Source organism: Hemiscyllium ocellatum, chromosome 4 (genome assembly GCF_020745735.1).
Source record: "Hemiscyllium ocellatum isolate sHemOce1 chromosome 4, sHemOce1.pat.X.cur, whole genome shotgun sequence".
Classification (NCBI taxonomy): Eukaryota; Metazoa; Chordata; class Chondrichthyes; order Orectolobiformes; family Hemiscylliidae; genus Hemiscyllium; species Hemiscyllium ocellatum.
The window spans coordinates 32183804-32201594 of NC_083404.1; the positions used below are offsets into that span (position 1 = coordinate 32183804).

General features: G+C 39.6%; 1 protein-coding gene across 8 annotated transcripts in view; it reads right to left on the minus strand.

Moving 5' to 3' along the window:
- clasp2 (cytoplasmic linker associated protein 2) overlaps nt 1-17791 on the minus strand; it is a 332562-nt gene that overhangs the window by 237616 nt on the left and 77155 nt on the right. For all 8 annotated transcript variants that reach the window (XM_060822878.1, XM_060822864.1, XM_060822868.1 and 5 more), the window contains exon 8: nt 95-232. In XM_060822878.1, the coding sequence (XP_060678861.1) occupies nt 95-232 (138 nt within the window). The remainder of the gene's footprint in view (nt 1-94; nt 233-17791) is intronic.

Below are 17791 nucleotides of genomic sequence, written 5' to 3' on the forward strand. Positions count from 1 at the left end.
ATGAATTGTTCTTTCAGTAATTGTGTCAATTAAATCTATACTGAAGATAAATCTTATTACTAAATGCAATCTAAGAACAAACTAACTACAGTACCTGATTTAGATCCGGGTGCAGAGGCTGATCGTTTCCCACCAATGCTTGCACTTGCCATTTTCTTAGCCGGTACCTTAAATGTAGAACTGGCTGATGGTCTGTTTCCATCCACAGACTCCTCATCATCAAAGCTTTTATCTTCAAAAAAATGCACACAAAATATTAAGCTACAATAAATTGTGAATATTTAGTTATAATATCTAGTTATCTTGTTAAAGGAAAAAAATACAATCAGACAAATAGTCTTATTTTCTCAATAAAGTGGAAATGAAAAAGGTACCCACCCTGGCTAAACAGCGTTAATCTAACCTTTTCTGCCCTATGTAACAAACATTTCAACTCAGATTGGAATAAATCGGCATACCAGTCTATTGTACTGACATTTCAAATGTTGCTTTAAATGCCAAAATGAACTTGTGAAGCAAATCTTTGTTTCTGCTGCTTTTGTATGTGCTTCAGCCTACGCATCCTCCCACTTTATAGCTCTCTGCCTTTTCCACCCAGATTCTGCAACTTACAGGCACAGATCCTCTTGCAAATCAGCCGTCTCATTCCTTTTTTAAAAAATTGCTGTCAATTCGTCTCATGCAAGCAGCTCCCAAAAGATCACATGATCAACTGTTAGTCAATTTTCAACAACAATCAATTCAAGTCCCTATCTCAAAGTACTCGCCATGAATACAACAGAGGCTTATTCCGGCATCTTTACCCTTTCTCCCTTCACTAGGTGCTCAGCAGCCAATCAGCTAAAAGGTGACATCATCTCATCTAGCCACTGCCAGATAGAGGTGAAAATTCCCCTTGCATATAAATTCTGTTCTCATACACAACTGCAATTCCTTTATTGCAGATTCTACTAGATTCAACCTGCTTAGCTGAAATAAGATCCAGCACTTTAGCATTGAATGGTTTTCTACATCATATTTTCTTTAGCCTTATTCAATTGTACAGCTATTGTTAGTTAATAATCAATTTTTAAAAATTCTTTCAATAGTGAGGCACCTTTAATTTTAAAGACTAAGCTGAAATAGCTTTTAATTTTAATCAATTAGCAAATATTGCATTTACAAGGTGCAATACTGCTGCTCTTGTCTATGAAAAGATTTTTTTAATCTGTTGGCCTACAGCACAGCCATACTGATTTGAGTATGCAAGCATGTGCTTAAGGTTCTGTGCTCTGAAGTCAAGAACAATTCATAAATTCAAATGAACGGGGTATGGTTCAATTTTGTTGCTTTGCATTTAGTTTCTTAAATTCCAATATAATGATAACAACAACTTAGCTTCTTAAGACACCTCCTATGTAATAAAACTTCCCAAGGCACTTCGCAGGAATATTATTAAACAAATTATCACACCTAGCCACATTAAGAACCATGCCAACAACCTGGTCAAAGAAGCAGATTTTTAAGGACATTTTCGCCTTATTAGTTCATGGCACGTCAATCGTGGAGTGTTTAAAATCGCAGCCGCTCAAATGCCAGAATGAGATATGCACACATCTCAGAGAGTTGCAAGGCTGGAGTGCATTACTGTGGTAGGGATGGATGAGGGCAAAAAAGAATAGCAGACAATTTAGTTGCTTGACAGGGAGAAAACGTAGCTACATGATAGGTGAATAAGAAATTGGCAGAGTTGTGGATGATCTCAAAAATACAAAAAGTTGAACATGGGAAACTGTATAAGTAAGGGTTTCAAAAGTCAATGAGCTGAGACAGAGAGTAAGTCAGGTAAAGTTCAGGTGGAGGAAATAAGGGGTCTTAGTGAGGTGCAAATATGTAATTGGAAGAAAGCCTCAGCAGTTAAATAAAACAACCAATATTGTAAACATTTACTCTCCAAGTGTTGCCAGGAAGAGGGATAGAGTCAGTAGCACAAATACAGTTTGAAGCATGGACTGAAAACAGTGGCTTCAGTCTTGCAAATATTTAATGGATAGAAACTTGTTCTTATCCAGTACAGGATGTCAGATAAGCAGTCTGATAACTTAGCAACAGTGAAGGAGACACAGGAACATGGGACCTAGAGAGATTGTGATGAGATAGTACTAGATGTAATCAGCATGCGCATGGAAACTAATACTGTGCATCTGGATGACATTGCCAAGAGCAACATGCAGATAACTGACGGCAGGATTGTGGGGAAGGAAGGCAACGATAATTCCTCGGGGGTCACCATACATAATGGAACATAATTATCAGGCATCCACAACCACTACAAGTTAGAAATTGACTTTTCGCACAGTCAGTTCAGCTGTTTAGATGAAGGATACCAAAACCAGCAGACTCAGTATTACTATCTAGGAGTAAACCTAATAAAGTGACAATGTTACATTATGGACTCTGTGGTAGGAGCTAACCAGAGTTTCTAAAGAGATGTTAGAGTTCAATGCTTGTTACAGGTGTTGTATGATAGCTGTAAAATCAACTTACTCCTAAGCTGAGCCTGATGTCTCACAAGAGACAATCACACACCTTAAATGTAATATAACTGGCCACTATATACTAGACAATAAACCTATTCACAGTTCATCAAGACTGAACCTACCTTATGCCTAAGTCACTTGGGCATCTTTCCCCTAATGGTAGATGAACAGACCAATATCAGCTAGGAAATGGGTGGCAGAAAATCCACCCAAGACATCAGAGTGTCAGAAAAAAAAAGGAAGTTACAAAAGCAGAGAGAAGAAAGAGTTCCAGAGCTCATGCCCTAGCCAACTGACAGTAAGGCTAGCGATGGCGAAACATTCATAACTGGAAAGACACATGAGCCTTACATCAGAGGAACATGGGCATCTTGGAGGATTGGGAGAAAAGAGAAAGAGAGAGGGCCTTGAGATGAATTGATGACAGGGAGTGTGTACAAAAGGAAATTCATCCAGCAACCAATGGCTGATTGGTCTATTGTCTTGTGACTTGCTGTCAATGATAAAGACCATTGCCTACCAACAGTTATGTGATTTGCTTCCAGATAGCTGAACAGCTTAAAGCAAAATACAGTGGATGCACAAAGTCTGAAATTAAAATTGAAAGTGCCAGAAAAACTCAAATGCTGCCAAACCTGCTGGGTTTCTCTAGCACATTGCATTTTTATTATAAATTGAACAGTTTGCACATATTAATGAGATGTTCAGATGCCTTCTGCAAAGAATGTGTTATCTGTTTGTGTGCAGTAGGAAAAAACCTAAAGCCTGAATAAAACCAGTTAATTTTCCTCATTCGTTGCTGTAAGCTGTTGCTTTGAACAATAACCCAGATGGTTTATAAGTATAAATTGTAAATGAGTACTTAAAAAGAATAGCAGGGACAATTAAGAAAAAAGTGAATTAATGGAGGCATGTGACACATCTGAAGTAATAAATTAATACTTTGCATCTGTCTTAACCAAGGAGGTGGATGTTACTCAGACCATGGTAACAAAAGATGAAACTCTGCTGCGCGTAGGGTTTGAAATTGACTAAAAGGTGTTGGATGGACTGTTGGTACTTAAAGTTGATGAGGCACCAGGCCTGGATTAAATACATCCAAGTATATTGAAGGAAGTCACAGTAGGAATTGCAGAAGCAATAGTCATAATCCTTGAGACTTCCCTAGACTCAGGGAATGTGTTAAAAAGACTGGAGCTCTACAAACATCACATCCTTGTCAGAAAAAAAGGTGTATTGATAAATCCAGCATACAACCATACAAAACAGGAACAGAAGTAGAGCATGTGGCTCATCAAAGCACAGACTCCTGCAGATCTCCACGCATTACATCCTACCAATCAGACAAAGATCCAGCAAGCCAGCCAATGTTGGATCTGTGCTAGTATGATACCACCTATATCATATGCTAGTTTGCATAATAATTTGGAACCTTACCAATGTCACTGGACATCAAAATACAGTATGTTTACAGGCTAGTTTATCCATAGCACATGTTACTCAAAACAAAGAAAACTTACAGCCCAGGAACAAGCCCTTCAGCCCTCCAAGCCTACTCCTTCAACAAACTCCAATAAATTGGTTAAACATGATTTCCCCATTCCTAAAACCATGTTGACTCTTCACAATGGCCATTTATGGTCATTTAAGCGGGCATTGGATAGGCATTTGGAAGATATTGGGCTAGTATAGGTTAGGTAGGATTCGGTCGGCGCAACATCGAGGGCCGAAGGGCCTGTACTGCGCTGTATCCTTCTATGTTCTATGTTCTAATTACCCTGAATCTTTCTAGGTATGCAGCTTTAATCTCCTTAAAGATCAATTTTAACACTATCCCTACAACATGCATCAAAGTAACTGGCTTAAAATAAAGCAAAGAAGTGGGTATGCTGGAAATCTAAAACAAAAGTGGAAAGTGCTAGAGAAACACCGCATCTGTGGAGAGAAATGTTCATCTGTAGAAAGGATGTTCTGACAAAGGTTTACCAGATTCAAAAGATTAATTCTGTGTTTCTTCCCAAAGATGCTGCCAGACCTGCTGAGTTTCGCCAGCATTTTCTGTTCTTTTATTAAGCTAATTGGTTTATAGTTTTCTATTTTCTGTCTACTTATTCAATAGTGGGGTTAAATTTGGTACATCCTTTCTACAGATGAACATTTCTCTCCACAGATGCGGTGTTTCTCTTTCACATTTGGTGAAACTTTTCCTGTGTTATGACCAGATCCCAGGTGAGGTTGCCAAATTCTTTACAGTTTGAGACAGGCTACCCCAAACTGTTAAGCTCCTGGGGATCCCTTTACCTGTGGTTACCTTTTGCTCAGGCCTATATGAACTTACGTTTTAAAAGGAGCCAGTTTAAACAGGATTTCTTATTAATTACAATTACCCCAACTATTGCCATGTCTCTATCACAAGAGCCCAATACAGTAGATTCTGCTATAATGCAGTCATTCCGTTCTCATGCAATCCCGTGTTATAAGAAAATTGCGTAATAGCAGCACCATTTAACTAATGGGGCCACAACTGCTTTATAACCAATACATGCTTTAAAAGTTGATGCTTTAGAAATGGTGTCCCCAATTCTTCAATCATGTTATAGTAAATTTGCATTACTGAAATGCATGTTATAGCAGAATTACCTTTATTTCTTCTTAAATACTTTGTCCCACACTGTGGCTACTGCTAGATGGCCTGTGGACCAGTCCCAGTATTATAGAGCAGTCAGTTTAAGTGCAGTGGCAGGTAAACATTTAGAAACACTTAATTGGGAACATCTTAGTAGCCACATGGATAAAGGTGGGTTGAAAAAAGTTAGCTTGAATTTCTAAAGCAAAACTCATGTTTAACTAAATTGCTGGAGTTTTTGAAGAAATATTGGAAAGGATAGTTGACGGTAATAATTTTGATATGGTTTACATGGATTTTCAATAAATTTGACACAGTGCCTCATGACAACCTTGTGAGAAAAGTTATTACTCGTGGAGTAAAAGGGACAGTAGCTATGTGGATACAAAACTGGAGAAGTAATTGGGACAGATGGTAATAGTCAGTGGATATTCTTTGGGCTTGTAGAAGAGTTCCCTGGAGTCGGTATTGGGACCCTTAGGAAAATGGCTTTGTCTTAATGTTCATTTGGAGAAGCAGTGCAGACATAATGCGCTAAGATATCTAAGAATGACTAAACCATTGAATATCAAGGAGGGATGGCTAGAAATGCTCTTTTTGGAATTGGTTATTCTTTGGTACTCATATGGCATGATTGTTACTTGTTCTTTATCAGTTCGAACTTGAATGCTTTCCAAGTGTTGCATGTAAACACGAGCCATTTCAGTAACTGAGGAACAGCGAATGGTATAAAATGCATTAACTACTAGTCAGCATCCCCACTGCTTACCTTATGATGAAGGAAAAATCACTGATGCATCAACTTAAGATATTTGGGCAGAGGACAATACCCTGAAAAACTTTTGAAACAATGTCCTGACCTCCAATAACTATCTTCCTTGCTGCTAGGTATGACTCTGAACACCAATCCTTCTAACCACTGATACCACACTGAGTCAAATGCTGCCACAATGTCTTTCACGTATCCATATTAAATATAAAGTTTGTTCATCACTTCTCCCAATTTTCCACAAGTTGCAGAAAAAAATTAATGACAAGTTAGCTTGACTTAGCAATTTTTAATGTGACTAGTTTTATTACATCTGTTTGTGAATTGACAGATCACCGAAACTTGAAACATCAACCCATCTTGCATGTGACATTACCTGTGCCAGCACCACAATTGGAATCACTGGATGTGACCAAAATGAGCAGCAAGATGGTACAATGCTCAGTCCACGTATAAATCTGTACTGGTTGGTGAGACCTGGATGAGTTGATAAGCGTAAATTTGTGAAGGGGGGTACAGATGTTCTCAACGGGGAGAGGGGCCAGCAAGAGGTCATTTTCCACATTGGAAAAAACGACATAGGAAGGGAAAAGGTTGAGACTCTGAAGGGAGATTACAGAGAGTTAGGTAGGAATTTAAAAAGAAGGTCCTTGAGAGTAGTAATATCTGGACTACTCCCGGTGCTACAAGCCAGTGAAGGCAGGAATAGAAGGATAGAGCAGATGAATGCATGGCTGAGGAGCTGGTGTATGGGAGAAGGATTCACATTTTTTGATCATTGGAATCTCTTTTGGGGTAGAAGTGACCTGTACAAGAAGGACAGATTGCACCTAAATTGGAAGGGAGCTAATATACTTGCAGAGAGATTTGCTAGAGCTGCTCAGGAGGATTTGGGGGGGGTGAACCCAGGGAGATAGTGAGGAAAAAGATCAATCTGAGACTGGTACAGTTGAGAACAGAAGCGAGTCAAACAGTCAAGGCAGACAGGGACAAGGTAGGAATAATAAATTAAACTGCATTTATTTCAATACAAGGGGCCTAACAGGGAAGACAGATGAACTCAGGACATGGTTAGGAACATGGGACTGGGATATCATAGCTCAGGGATGGGTAGGACTGGCAGCTTAATGTTCCAGGATACAAATGCTACAGAAAGAATAGAAATGGAGGCAAGAGAGGAGGGGGAATGGCATTTTTGATTAGGGATAGCATTATAGCTGTACTGAGGGAGGATATTCCCAGAAATACATCCAGGTAAGTTATTTGGATGGCACTGAGAAATAAGAAAGGGATGATCACCTTATTGGGACTGTATTATAGACCCCCTAAAAGTCAGAGGGAAACTTGTAAGAAGATCTCAGCTACCTGTAAGAATAATAGGATAGTTATGGTATGAGATTTTAACTTTACAAACATTGACTGGGACTGCCATAGTGTTAAGGGTTTAGATGGAGAGGAATTTGTTAAGCATGTACAAAAAAATTTTCTGATACAGCATGTGGATGTACCTACTCGAGAAGGTGCAAAACTTGACCTACTCTTGGGAAATAAGGCAGGGCAGGTGACTGAGGTGTCAGTGGGGAAGCACTTTGGGGCCAGCGACCATTATTCTATTCAATATAAAATAGTGATGGAAAAGGATAGACCAGGTCTGAAAGTTGAAGTTCTAAATTGGAGAAAGGCCAATTTTGACGGTATTAGGCTAGTACTTTCAAAAGTTGATTGGGGGCAGATGTTCGCAGGTAAAGGGGCAGCTGGAAAATGGGAAGTCCTCAGAAATTAGATAATGAGAATCCAGAGAAAGTATGTTCCTGTTAGGGTGAAAGGAAAGGCTTGTAGGTAAAGAGAATGCTGGATGACTAAAGAAATTGAGGGTTTGGTTAAGAAAAAGAAGGAAGCATATGAGAGGTATAGACCGGATAGATCAAGTGAATCCTTAGAAGAGTATAAAGGCAGTAGGAGTATACTTGACAGGGAAATCAGGAGGGCAAAAAGGAGACATGAGATATCTTTGGCACATAAAATTAAGGAGAATCTAAAGGATTTTGACAAATATATTAAGGACGAAAGAGTAACTAGGGAGAGGATAGGGCCCCTCAAAGATCAGCAAGGCGGCCTTTACGTGGGGCAGCAGAAAATGGAGGAGATATTAAATGAGTATTTTGCATCAGTATTTACTGTGGAAATGGACTTTGAAGATATAGAATGTAGGGAAATAGATGGTGACACCTTGCAAAATGTCCACATTACAGAGGAGGAAGTGCTGGATGTCTTGAAATGCATAAAGGTGGATAAATCCCCAGGGCCTGATAAGGTGTCCCCTAGAATTCTGTGGGAAGCTAGGGAAGTGATTGCTGGGCCTCTTGCTGAGATATTTGTTTCATCGATAGTCACAGGTGAGGTGCTGGAAGACTGGAAGTTGGCTAACGTGGTGCCACTGTTTAAGAAGGGTGGTAAGGATAAGCCAGGGAACTACAGACCAATGAGCCTGACATCAGTGGTGGGCAAGTTGTTGGATGGAATCTTGAAGGACAGGATGTACATGTATTTGGAAAGGTAAGGACTGATTAGGGATAGTCAACATGGCTTTTTGCGTGGGAAACCATGTCGTATAAACTTGACTGAGTTTTCTGAAGAAGTAACAAAGAGGATTGATGTGGGCAGAGTGGTAGATGTGATCTATATGGACTTCAGTAAGGTGTTCGACAAGGTTCCCCATGGGAGACTAGTTAGCAAGGTTAGATCTCATAGAATACAGGGATAACTAGCCATTTGGATACAGAACTGGCTCAAAGATAGAAGACAGAGGGTGGTGGTGGAGACTGAAGGCCTGTGACCAGTGGAATGCCACAAGGATTGGTGCTGGGTCCTCTACTTTTCATCATTTATATAAAGGTTTCGGATACGAGCATAAGAGGTATAGTTAGTAAGTTTGCAGATGATAAAAAATTATGAGGGGCATGGATAGGATAAATAGACAAAGTCTTTTCCCTGGAGTGGGGGAGTCCAGAACTAGAGGGCATAGGTTTAGGGTGAGAGGGGAAAGATATAAAAGAGACGTAAGGGGCAACTTTTTCACGCAGAGGGTGGTACGTGTATGGAATTAGCTGCCAGAGGAAGTGGTGGAGGCTGGTACAATTGCAACATTTAAAAGGCATTTGGATGGTTTTATGAATAGGAAGGGTTTGGAGGGACATGGGCTAGGTGCTGGCAGGTGGGACTGGATTGGTTTGGGATATCTGGCTGGCCTGGACGGGTTGGACCAAAGGGTCTGTTTCCATGCTGTACATCTCTATATCTGAATGAAATGTGGGAATGAATTTTTTTTAAATAACTTAACATGTTGGTTAGGGAAGCATCAAAGGAATTGTCTTTGGTAACTTCCAGAAGTTATGAGAAAATTCCAATAAAAACAAACAACAGAACTGAATACCTATACCCCGCCAACAGTTTTTTTTAAATCTGGGAACTGGGGTTAAAAGAGATAGAAAATAATTTTTGAATATTTTACAATGTTTTCCTGATGTCAGAAAGGAGTTCAAGACTACATGGTTTCACGTAACTCCAGTTGATGTAAGGAAGAACACTTGTGAAAAGGATGTTATTCATCAATATTCTCTAGGTTAAATTTATCTGGTAAAGTGTTGTTAAAGTAACTGAGAAGTCAGTTAGATGAGAAGTTTGAATGACTAATAAAATACTGCAAATACATTCCAAGCAGATTTTCGATTGTTGTCAGCTACAAACAACTATGAAGTGAAACCCACATCCCATGAAATAAAGAAGCCAGTCTATGAATAGTTCCATCAGCTTCTTGAATAAACACAAATTATACCTCGCTCACTCCAACCTCTTCATAAAATACAATGGATCAGTATATAAAAAGTCTTAAATCTGAAAACTAGAACCTAACCTACAAATTTGCAAGGTGCCTTAAACCTTAGGATGCAGTGGTAATGAGCTGAAGAAGAAAGCACAAACCTTTTCAACAAATTCATCAGTTTTCAAAGATACAAGCATTTAGAAACTTGGGTAAGAGTAACACATTTTCAAATTATATTATTTTGAAACCCTAACACTCAACCTAAATTAGTTTTATCCAGCAATATTGTTCATGCTTAACCATTACAACTTTTTTAGCTTGGTACTGATCATGCTGCCATTTTCACTGCTTCAAATTTTTCATACAAGTCAACAGTGAATTAGCAGAAATCAAGTCAGTTGGTTGACCTGAGACAATGCTGATAACAAATCAAAGACCTCAAGGTCTATATTACAGTGGAATTTACATTATCCACCATAATGGAATTAAACATCCCACATTCCACTTTAGCCAGTCCTCAATAATGTTTGTCAGTAATTAATTGGTAGTTAATATATTTTAGTCTCAGAACAGACGACTGTTGCAACAATAACCAAGTCACAGGATGAAGACAAAAAACATACAATTACAAAAAAAACAATTTTTGTGACAGTGCAGTCAATTTATCAGACAGGAAACTAAAGGATTATACTGGACCTGCCTTTACTGAGCACCTCATCCTCTGGCTCTAATATCCTACAAACCAATAAATTCAAGCTCCTTTACAAATGACTCCATGGCCTTAAACATATCTAACCCATTCACGAGAATCTTAACTCCTGTGTCATCCTTTTAATTTGATGGCAAAGTTCCAAGCTGTCTAGGCTTCCCATCTACATTCACTTAAAACTGGGTCATCTTAATAAATCATTCTTCACTTAACATTTATCCAAAATGTATTTTTTAAACCAGATATTTGGTGGTCATCTGCCTGTATTTCAAAGTAAAAGGCAATTTTTAGCTGTTGGAAGTTACTTCATATGATTTACAATATTAAAATGAACTAAACTAGTGCCTGGTGTTGTGGCAGATTTGTCTTGGTATATTTCAAATTTCACCAACATTTTCTGCCAATTTGAAAGGTCATTTTGTATTGTTTACACGATCATTACACACTTTCCATGAGCTTAATTGGCAGTACTGTTTAAACATGAGTGAAGAAAAATGAACATCTTTCAAAATTTCTCTCAACTATTTATGCTTTACCTTAAATATTAATATATGGAAATGTGAATATTAATGGTAAAGTTGACATTTATTACTGATAATTAATCACCCTTGAGAAAGTGAGGATGAGCATTCTTTAACCACTGCGCAGATAAGGAAGATCAGGAGTGTTGACCTTACAATGAAGAGGAAGACTAACCATGTCCAAGTCATAAGACTATAAGACCATAAGACATAGGAACAGAAATGAGGCCATTTATCCCATCGTGTCTGCTCCACCATTCAATCATAGCTGATAGGTTTCTCAACCTAATTTTCCCACTTTGCCCCTGTAACCTTTGATCCCCATGGCAATCAAGAACTTAACTATCTCTGATTTAAATATACTCACTGATCTGGTCTCTACAGCCTTCTGTGGCAATTAATTCCATAGATTCACCAGTCTCTGGCTAAAAAGGTTTCTCGTTATCTCTGTTCTAAAAGGTCTTCCCTTTACTCTAAGGCTGTGCCCTCCAGTCCTCATATCTTTTGCCAATGGAATCATCTTCCCAACATCCACTCTGTCCAGGCCATTGAGTATTCTGAAAGATTCAATCAGATCCCCCAATCATCCTTCTACTCCATCGAGTATTGTCTCAGAGTCCTCAATCGTTCCCCATTTGTTCAGCCTGTCATTCCTAGGATCATTCTAGTGAACCTCCTCTGGACCTGCTCCAGGGCCAATACATTTTTCCTGAAGTTTGGACCCAAATTGCTCACAATACTCTAAATATGGTCTGACCAGAGCTTTATAAAGCCTCAGAAGTATATCTTTGCTTTTATATTCAAGTCTTCTCAAGATGAATGATAATATTGTATTTGCCTTCCTAATTACTGACTTAAACTGCAAGTTTACCTTAAGAGAAACCAGGACTAGGATTCTGAAGTTCCTTTGCACTTCAGATTTCTGAATTTTCATCCCATTTAGGAAACAGTCTATGCCTTAATTCTTCCTACCAAAGTGCATGACCACACACTTTCCCATGTTGCATTTCATCTGCCACTTCTTTGCCCTCTCTTCTAATTTGTCTAAATCTTTCTGCAGCCTCTCCACCTCCTCACATCTGGCCCTCCCCCTATCTTTGTATCATCTGCAAACCTAGCCAGAATGCCCTCAGTTCCTTGATCCAGATTGTTAATGTATAAACTGAAAGGTTGTGGTCCCAATACTGACCCTTGTGAAACACCACTAATCACCAGTTTCCATCCTAAGAAGGACCCTTTTATCCCCACTCTCTGCCTTCTGCCAGACAGCCAATCTTCCATCCATGCTAGTACCTGGCCTCTAACACCATGGGCCTTTATCTTACTCAGCAGCCTCCTGTGCGTACCTTCTGGAAGGAGGACATTCTGGAAGTCCAGATAGATAACATCCATTGGTTCTCCTTGGTCTAATCTGCTCATTACCTCCTCAAAGAATTCAAACAGATTTGTCAGGCATGACTCCCTTGACGAATCCATGCTGGCTCTGCCCTATTTAACATGCACGCCCAAATATTCAAAAATCTCATCAGATGGTTTGTGATTTGGAGAGGAATCTGGACATTTGCTACCTATAAACTTCTTGGTGGGAGAGGTTACTATTTGAGAGGTGAAGCAGAAACAGCCATAGTAACGGTCCCATCATCCAGTTTGCACTGCAGCCAAAATGTGCCACTCTATGGTGTGGAAGATGTGCATGTTGGAGGTGATGGTCGTGCTGGAGATCAGGGATCTCTTCATTGGTACTGAACCTCTTGAATGTTGCTTTAGCTCTATCCAGCCAGGCAAGCAGACAATAAAATTTGTGTCTTGTAAATGCATGATGATGTTTGGGAAATCTGGAAGTGAGAGGCCTGCTTTCAAAGCCACTTAAGTAGCTAAAACAGTTGAATCTCTGCGTAATGGCAAGCCCAGGATGTTGACAACAGAGGCAATTATGCTACGAAATGTATTTAGATTATTTCTACTACTCAAATGTTACTTGCCACTTATCAGTCCATATCTGGATATTCATCTAGTCTTGATGTATTCCAGCATAAAGTACTTCATTACATGACAAATTGCAAATAAAGCTAGACACTGTCCAATTGAAAGCAAACAGCCCCACATCTGTATGTATTGATCTAACTGTGGTAGGATGATTTCTATAATGTCAGAATCACAGAAACCAACAAAAAAAACCAGCATATCATACCTCTCTTGTTTTGGCAACTCAGAGTAATTAAGTACACTAGAACCTTACTGCATACCAGATGTCTGTCTCATAAAAATTAATACAATTAAATTTCATTACCTCTTTAAATTGCCACTTACCACAGTTAATTCATAACTTTCTATCAGAGATAGAAATCTGGAATGTATAAATTTGAAGACTATGCAATTTATTGTGAAGGACATCGCTCAACTTGGTAACTGAAACATTGTATGTTTCTATTGGTCAATGATTTTTCTCCGTTACATCACTTTCTAAACAACAAAATATATAAATGAATGCTTAAGTAAAAATGTGTGCAAAATATTTTTAATATACAATTTCAGGCCTCGCTCATTTCTGTGTAATCTTACTTTGCTTTCCACTAAACAAATAAAGGCAGCAATTATTGCAACAGTTCAAGGAGGCACCACATACTCCAGGGCAATTAGGAATGGGCAATAAATGTTGGCTCAGCCAATAACACTAGGAGAAAGTGAGGACTGCAGATGCTGGAGATCAGAGCTGAAAATGTGTTGCTGGAAAAGCACAGCAGGTCAGGCAGCATTCAAGGAGCAGGAGAATCGACGTTTCGGGCATGGTAGGGAGGAGGGACTTGCGGGAGGGTCGTTGGAAGTGCGATAGGTGGAAGGAGGTTATGGTGAGCGTGATAGGCCGGAATGGGGGTGAGCGCGAAAAGGTCAGGAAGAAGATTGCAGGTTAGAAAGGTGGTGCTGAGTTCGAGGGATTTGACGGAGACAAGGTGGGGGGAGGGGAAATGAGGAAACTGGAGAAATCTGAGTACATCCCTTGTGGTTGGAGGGTTCCTAGGCGGAAGATGAGGCGCTCTTCCTCCAGCTGTCATGTTGCTATGGTCTGGCGATGGAGGAGTCTCAGGACCTGCATGTCCTTGGTGAGTGGGAGGGGGAGTTGAAGTGTTGAGCCACAAGGTGGTTGGGTTGGTTGGTCCGGGTGTCCCAGAGGTGCTCTCTGAAACGTTCCGCAAGTAGGCGGCCTGTCTCCCCAATATAAAGGAGGCACCCCCCACCAACCCAACCTCCACTCTCGGTACCTTCCCCTGCAACCGCAAGAAATGCAAAACTTGTGCCCACACCTCCCCCCTTACTTCCCTCCAAGGCCCCAAGGGATCCTTCCATATCCGCCACAAATTCACCTGCACCTCCACACACATCATTTACTGCATCCGCTGCACCCAATGTGGCCTCCTCTATATTGGGGAGGCAGGCCGCCTACTTGCGGAACATTTCAGAGAACACCTCTGGGACACCCGGACCAACCAACCCAACCATCATGTGGCTCAACACTTCAACTCCCCCTCCCACTCCACCAAGGACATGCAGGTCCTTGGACTCCTCCATCGCCAGACCATAGCAACATGACGGCTGGAGGAAGAGCGCCTTATCTTCCGCCTAGGAATCCTCTAACCACAAGGGATGAACTCAGATTTCTCCAGTTTCCTCATTTCCCTCCCCCCACCTTGTCTCAGTCCCAACCCCCGAACTCAGCACCACCTTCCTAACCTGCAATCTTCTTCCTGACCTCTCCGCCCCCACCCCCATTCCGGCCTATCACGCTCACCTTAACCTCCTTCCACCTATCGCACTTCCAACGCCCCTCCCCCAAGTCCCTCCTCCCTACCTTTTATCTTAGCCTGCTTGGCACACTCTCCTCATTCCTGAAGAAGGGCTCATGCCCGAAACATCGAGTCTCCTGCTCCTTGGATGCTGCCTGACCTGCTGCGCTTTTCCAGCAACACATGTTCAGCTCAGCCAATAACACCCACATCCCATAAAGAGAAAAAGTAAAAAAATCTGAATTTAACACCAAAGTGTGAACAGCCACAGCGTCATGCTCTTACATTAACTCAAGGGTTAAGGCTCAACTTTAATGTTGGCTCTCCTATTATTTATCATTGCAATTATACTTCCTTATCTAATTTTACCTGTGCTTGCAATAAACTCCCATTTGTTTTGTCTTTTTTTCTCCAGTTTGAGCCTTCAATTTTTTCAAATGTACTTGGCTAGGAAAATGGCTTTTTTTTACAATTCATAACTTGTTTTTAGAAAAGCGACAGTAAAAATAACAATATCCAAAGCACTTCCAAAGATAAATGTTCTTCAGCTCAAACAACTATGATTATATTATAATGTACATTTCAATTGTACACCAATGCTGCAAATTTTCCTGGCATCATTTCACAAAGCTCCTGCATGTATTTTGTCCTCCAAAATGTGCACCATTTTTCACTAGCCATCAATGAACAATAATTTTCTGTCAAGTGCATGTCCCCCTCAAGGAACCCACAGAAAATTTTTAACTGCAAATCCTACAAATTCAATTCTGGGAGAACACTGAAAACACCAACTAAAATCTAGGCTGGTGCCCTTCAGCTCAATGTGGCCTAAATCAGATATGACAAGATAAAGGAGTAGTGTGTGTTGTTCAAAGCATTTGAAGAAACACCAAATTTAAATGACAATTAGTACCAATTTTCTTTTCAATATTTTTAGTAATATTACAATTATTAATCTTTTGAACATTTTGTCTGAAAAGAAATTGCCCAATTCTCAAAAGATAAGTAGTTCAAATTAACCAAAATATCAATTCACTGCACAAGCAAAAGCACAATGCTTCATTTAGTAAGCATATTCTTTGCATACAAAACTGACTGCACAAGCATTTTTGATATTCATTTAAAATTTTCCATTTCATAAATTTCAATATAATCAAATCATCTCTTACTGCAATTAAAATTTCTTGGGGTTTTTAATGTTAGCAAGAAAAACCTAACTTCTGTATGAATATACAGAAAAAAATTAAATGTATCTAACACAGATCAGAAGATTTTAATGTTTATACGAACAACAAATAATTCGAAGTACTGCACATACATTCTCAGCAGGTTCAGTGATAGTTGTATTCCATGGGCAAATCTAAAATGATTTAATCAATAAAATTCAAAGAAATAAACTACATTTCCCTTTCTGCTCTCATCACAGCAAACAAATTTTCATCAAGAAAAACTGTGATAACATAGGCTTTGTCTTTTACATTTATCTATAAATAGTGCAACTCATTACGCTTTGGCTGTATTTCTTGTTGGCACTCACCATCACCCATGGCCATGTTTCCAGTAAAGCTGACACTTGCAGAATGAAATATCAAATCTGATTCTGAAGCAGCTGAGTAACTGTAGGTGCTAGCGCTGTTATCCCCAGCACATCACAAAGATAAGCAAAACACTGTATGACCTAGTCAGATTGCAGCTTCACACTGTAATAGCTAACAGCTGTCGGATGAGTTCAAAATAAAAGTCTCACTGCTAACAGGGTTTCATGTGAAAGTCTGCTGTCGCTTTTAAAACAAGTACCTCAAATCACAGTGCCTCCAGATGACCTACTTGGCACATGCATAAAAATTTACTACGTTTCTGAAAAACAGCACAAAGAGCACCACCTATTGTGCATCCAAATTATATTCATAATTTGGTCACAAGCTTCCAGTAGAGACTTTTAGAGCACCACAACAACACAAGACACATGTTCAGTAATCAGAATATCTGTATTCCCTGCAGATGCTCAACATAATCAGACCGCAATCACGTGGCCAGAAGTTTACCTGAATATTAAATATTTTGTATTATAAACTGAATTTATATCTTTTTTTGGAAATCTGCACATATCCTGTTTGGAATCAAATGGGAGAAAATGAGCCCTTTGTTTTACAATCTAAGTCAGCTATAAAACCAGCACATTCAAACAATACCATCAAAGGCTCAGTGTAAGGGAAGCTACATAACATTTTACGTAGCACGATCCTATTCGTGACAGCGACACAAGGCGAGTGGATACGCAGGTGCAGTGAGCCTTTTGTCATGGAAAATTACAGGGCATTCAACATCCAATCTTCATTAGTAATGACAGCTGAGCAAGAACAGTTGGGATCAAAATGAAAACAAATCAGCAAAAAAGCAAAGAAAAGGTTGCGCAGCTATCTCAAAACAATCATAATCCTCTTTTTAATTCCAGGCTTCCCTTTTGCAAATTAGGTCTGTAGTTTCCAAAACAAAATTCTGAAATTGCCAATTCTCAGAGTGCCTAAGTCATAGCAGCAAAACACCATGCAAAGGTTGGCAATATCTTTCATAAATTAACTATTCAAACCAAAGCTGTAAAAACTTATAATCAGAAGGAAGGTAATGAAAGGCTAACAGTATGCCTCACATTCATGGATCTGTTCTTCCTATCTGGGGTGGAATCTTGGATACACTGGCAGAACTCTGCAGTGAAAGACTAAAGACAATTCACTCATCACCAAATATGCTCAGTCATAATCAAATTGATTGATTGAGTGATTTATTGTCACATAAACCAAGGTACAGTGAGCAGTACGAGCAGTACAAGCAGATCATAGTAAGCAAGGATGTATAGATCAAAAAGACTTAGAGACATTCAGGTTATATCAAACAGGGCATGCCAAGGCGAGATCAGTGTTAGCAAGATCAGCATTATTTGAGGCCACAGAGTCCATTCAATGGTTTAATAATAGATGGGAAGGAGCTGTTCCTGAACCTGGTGATGCATGTGTTCAGGTTTCTGTATCTTCTGCTTGAAGA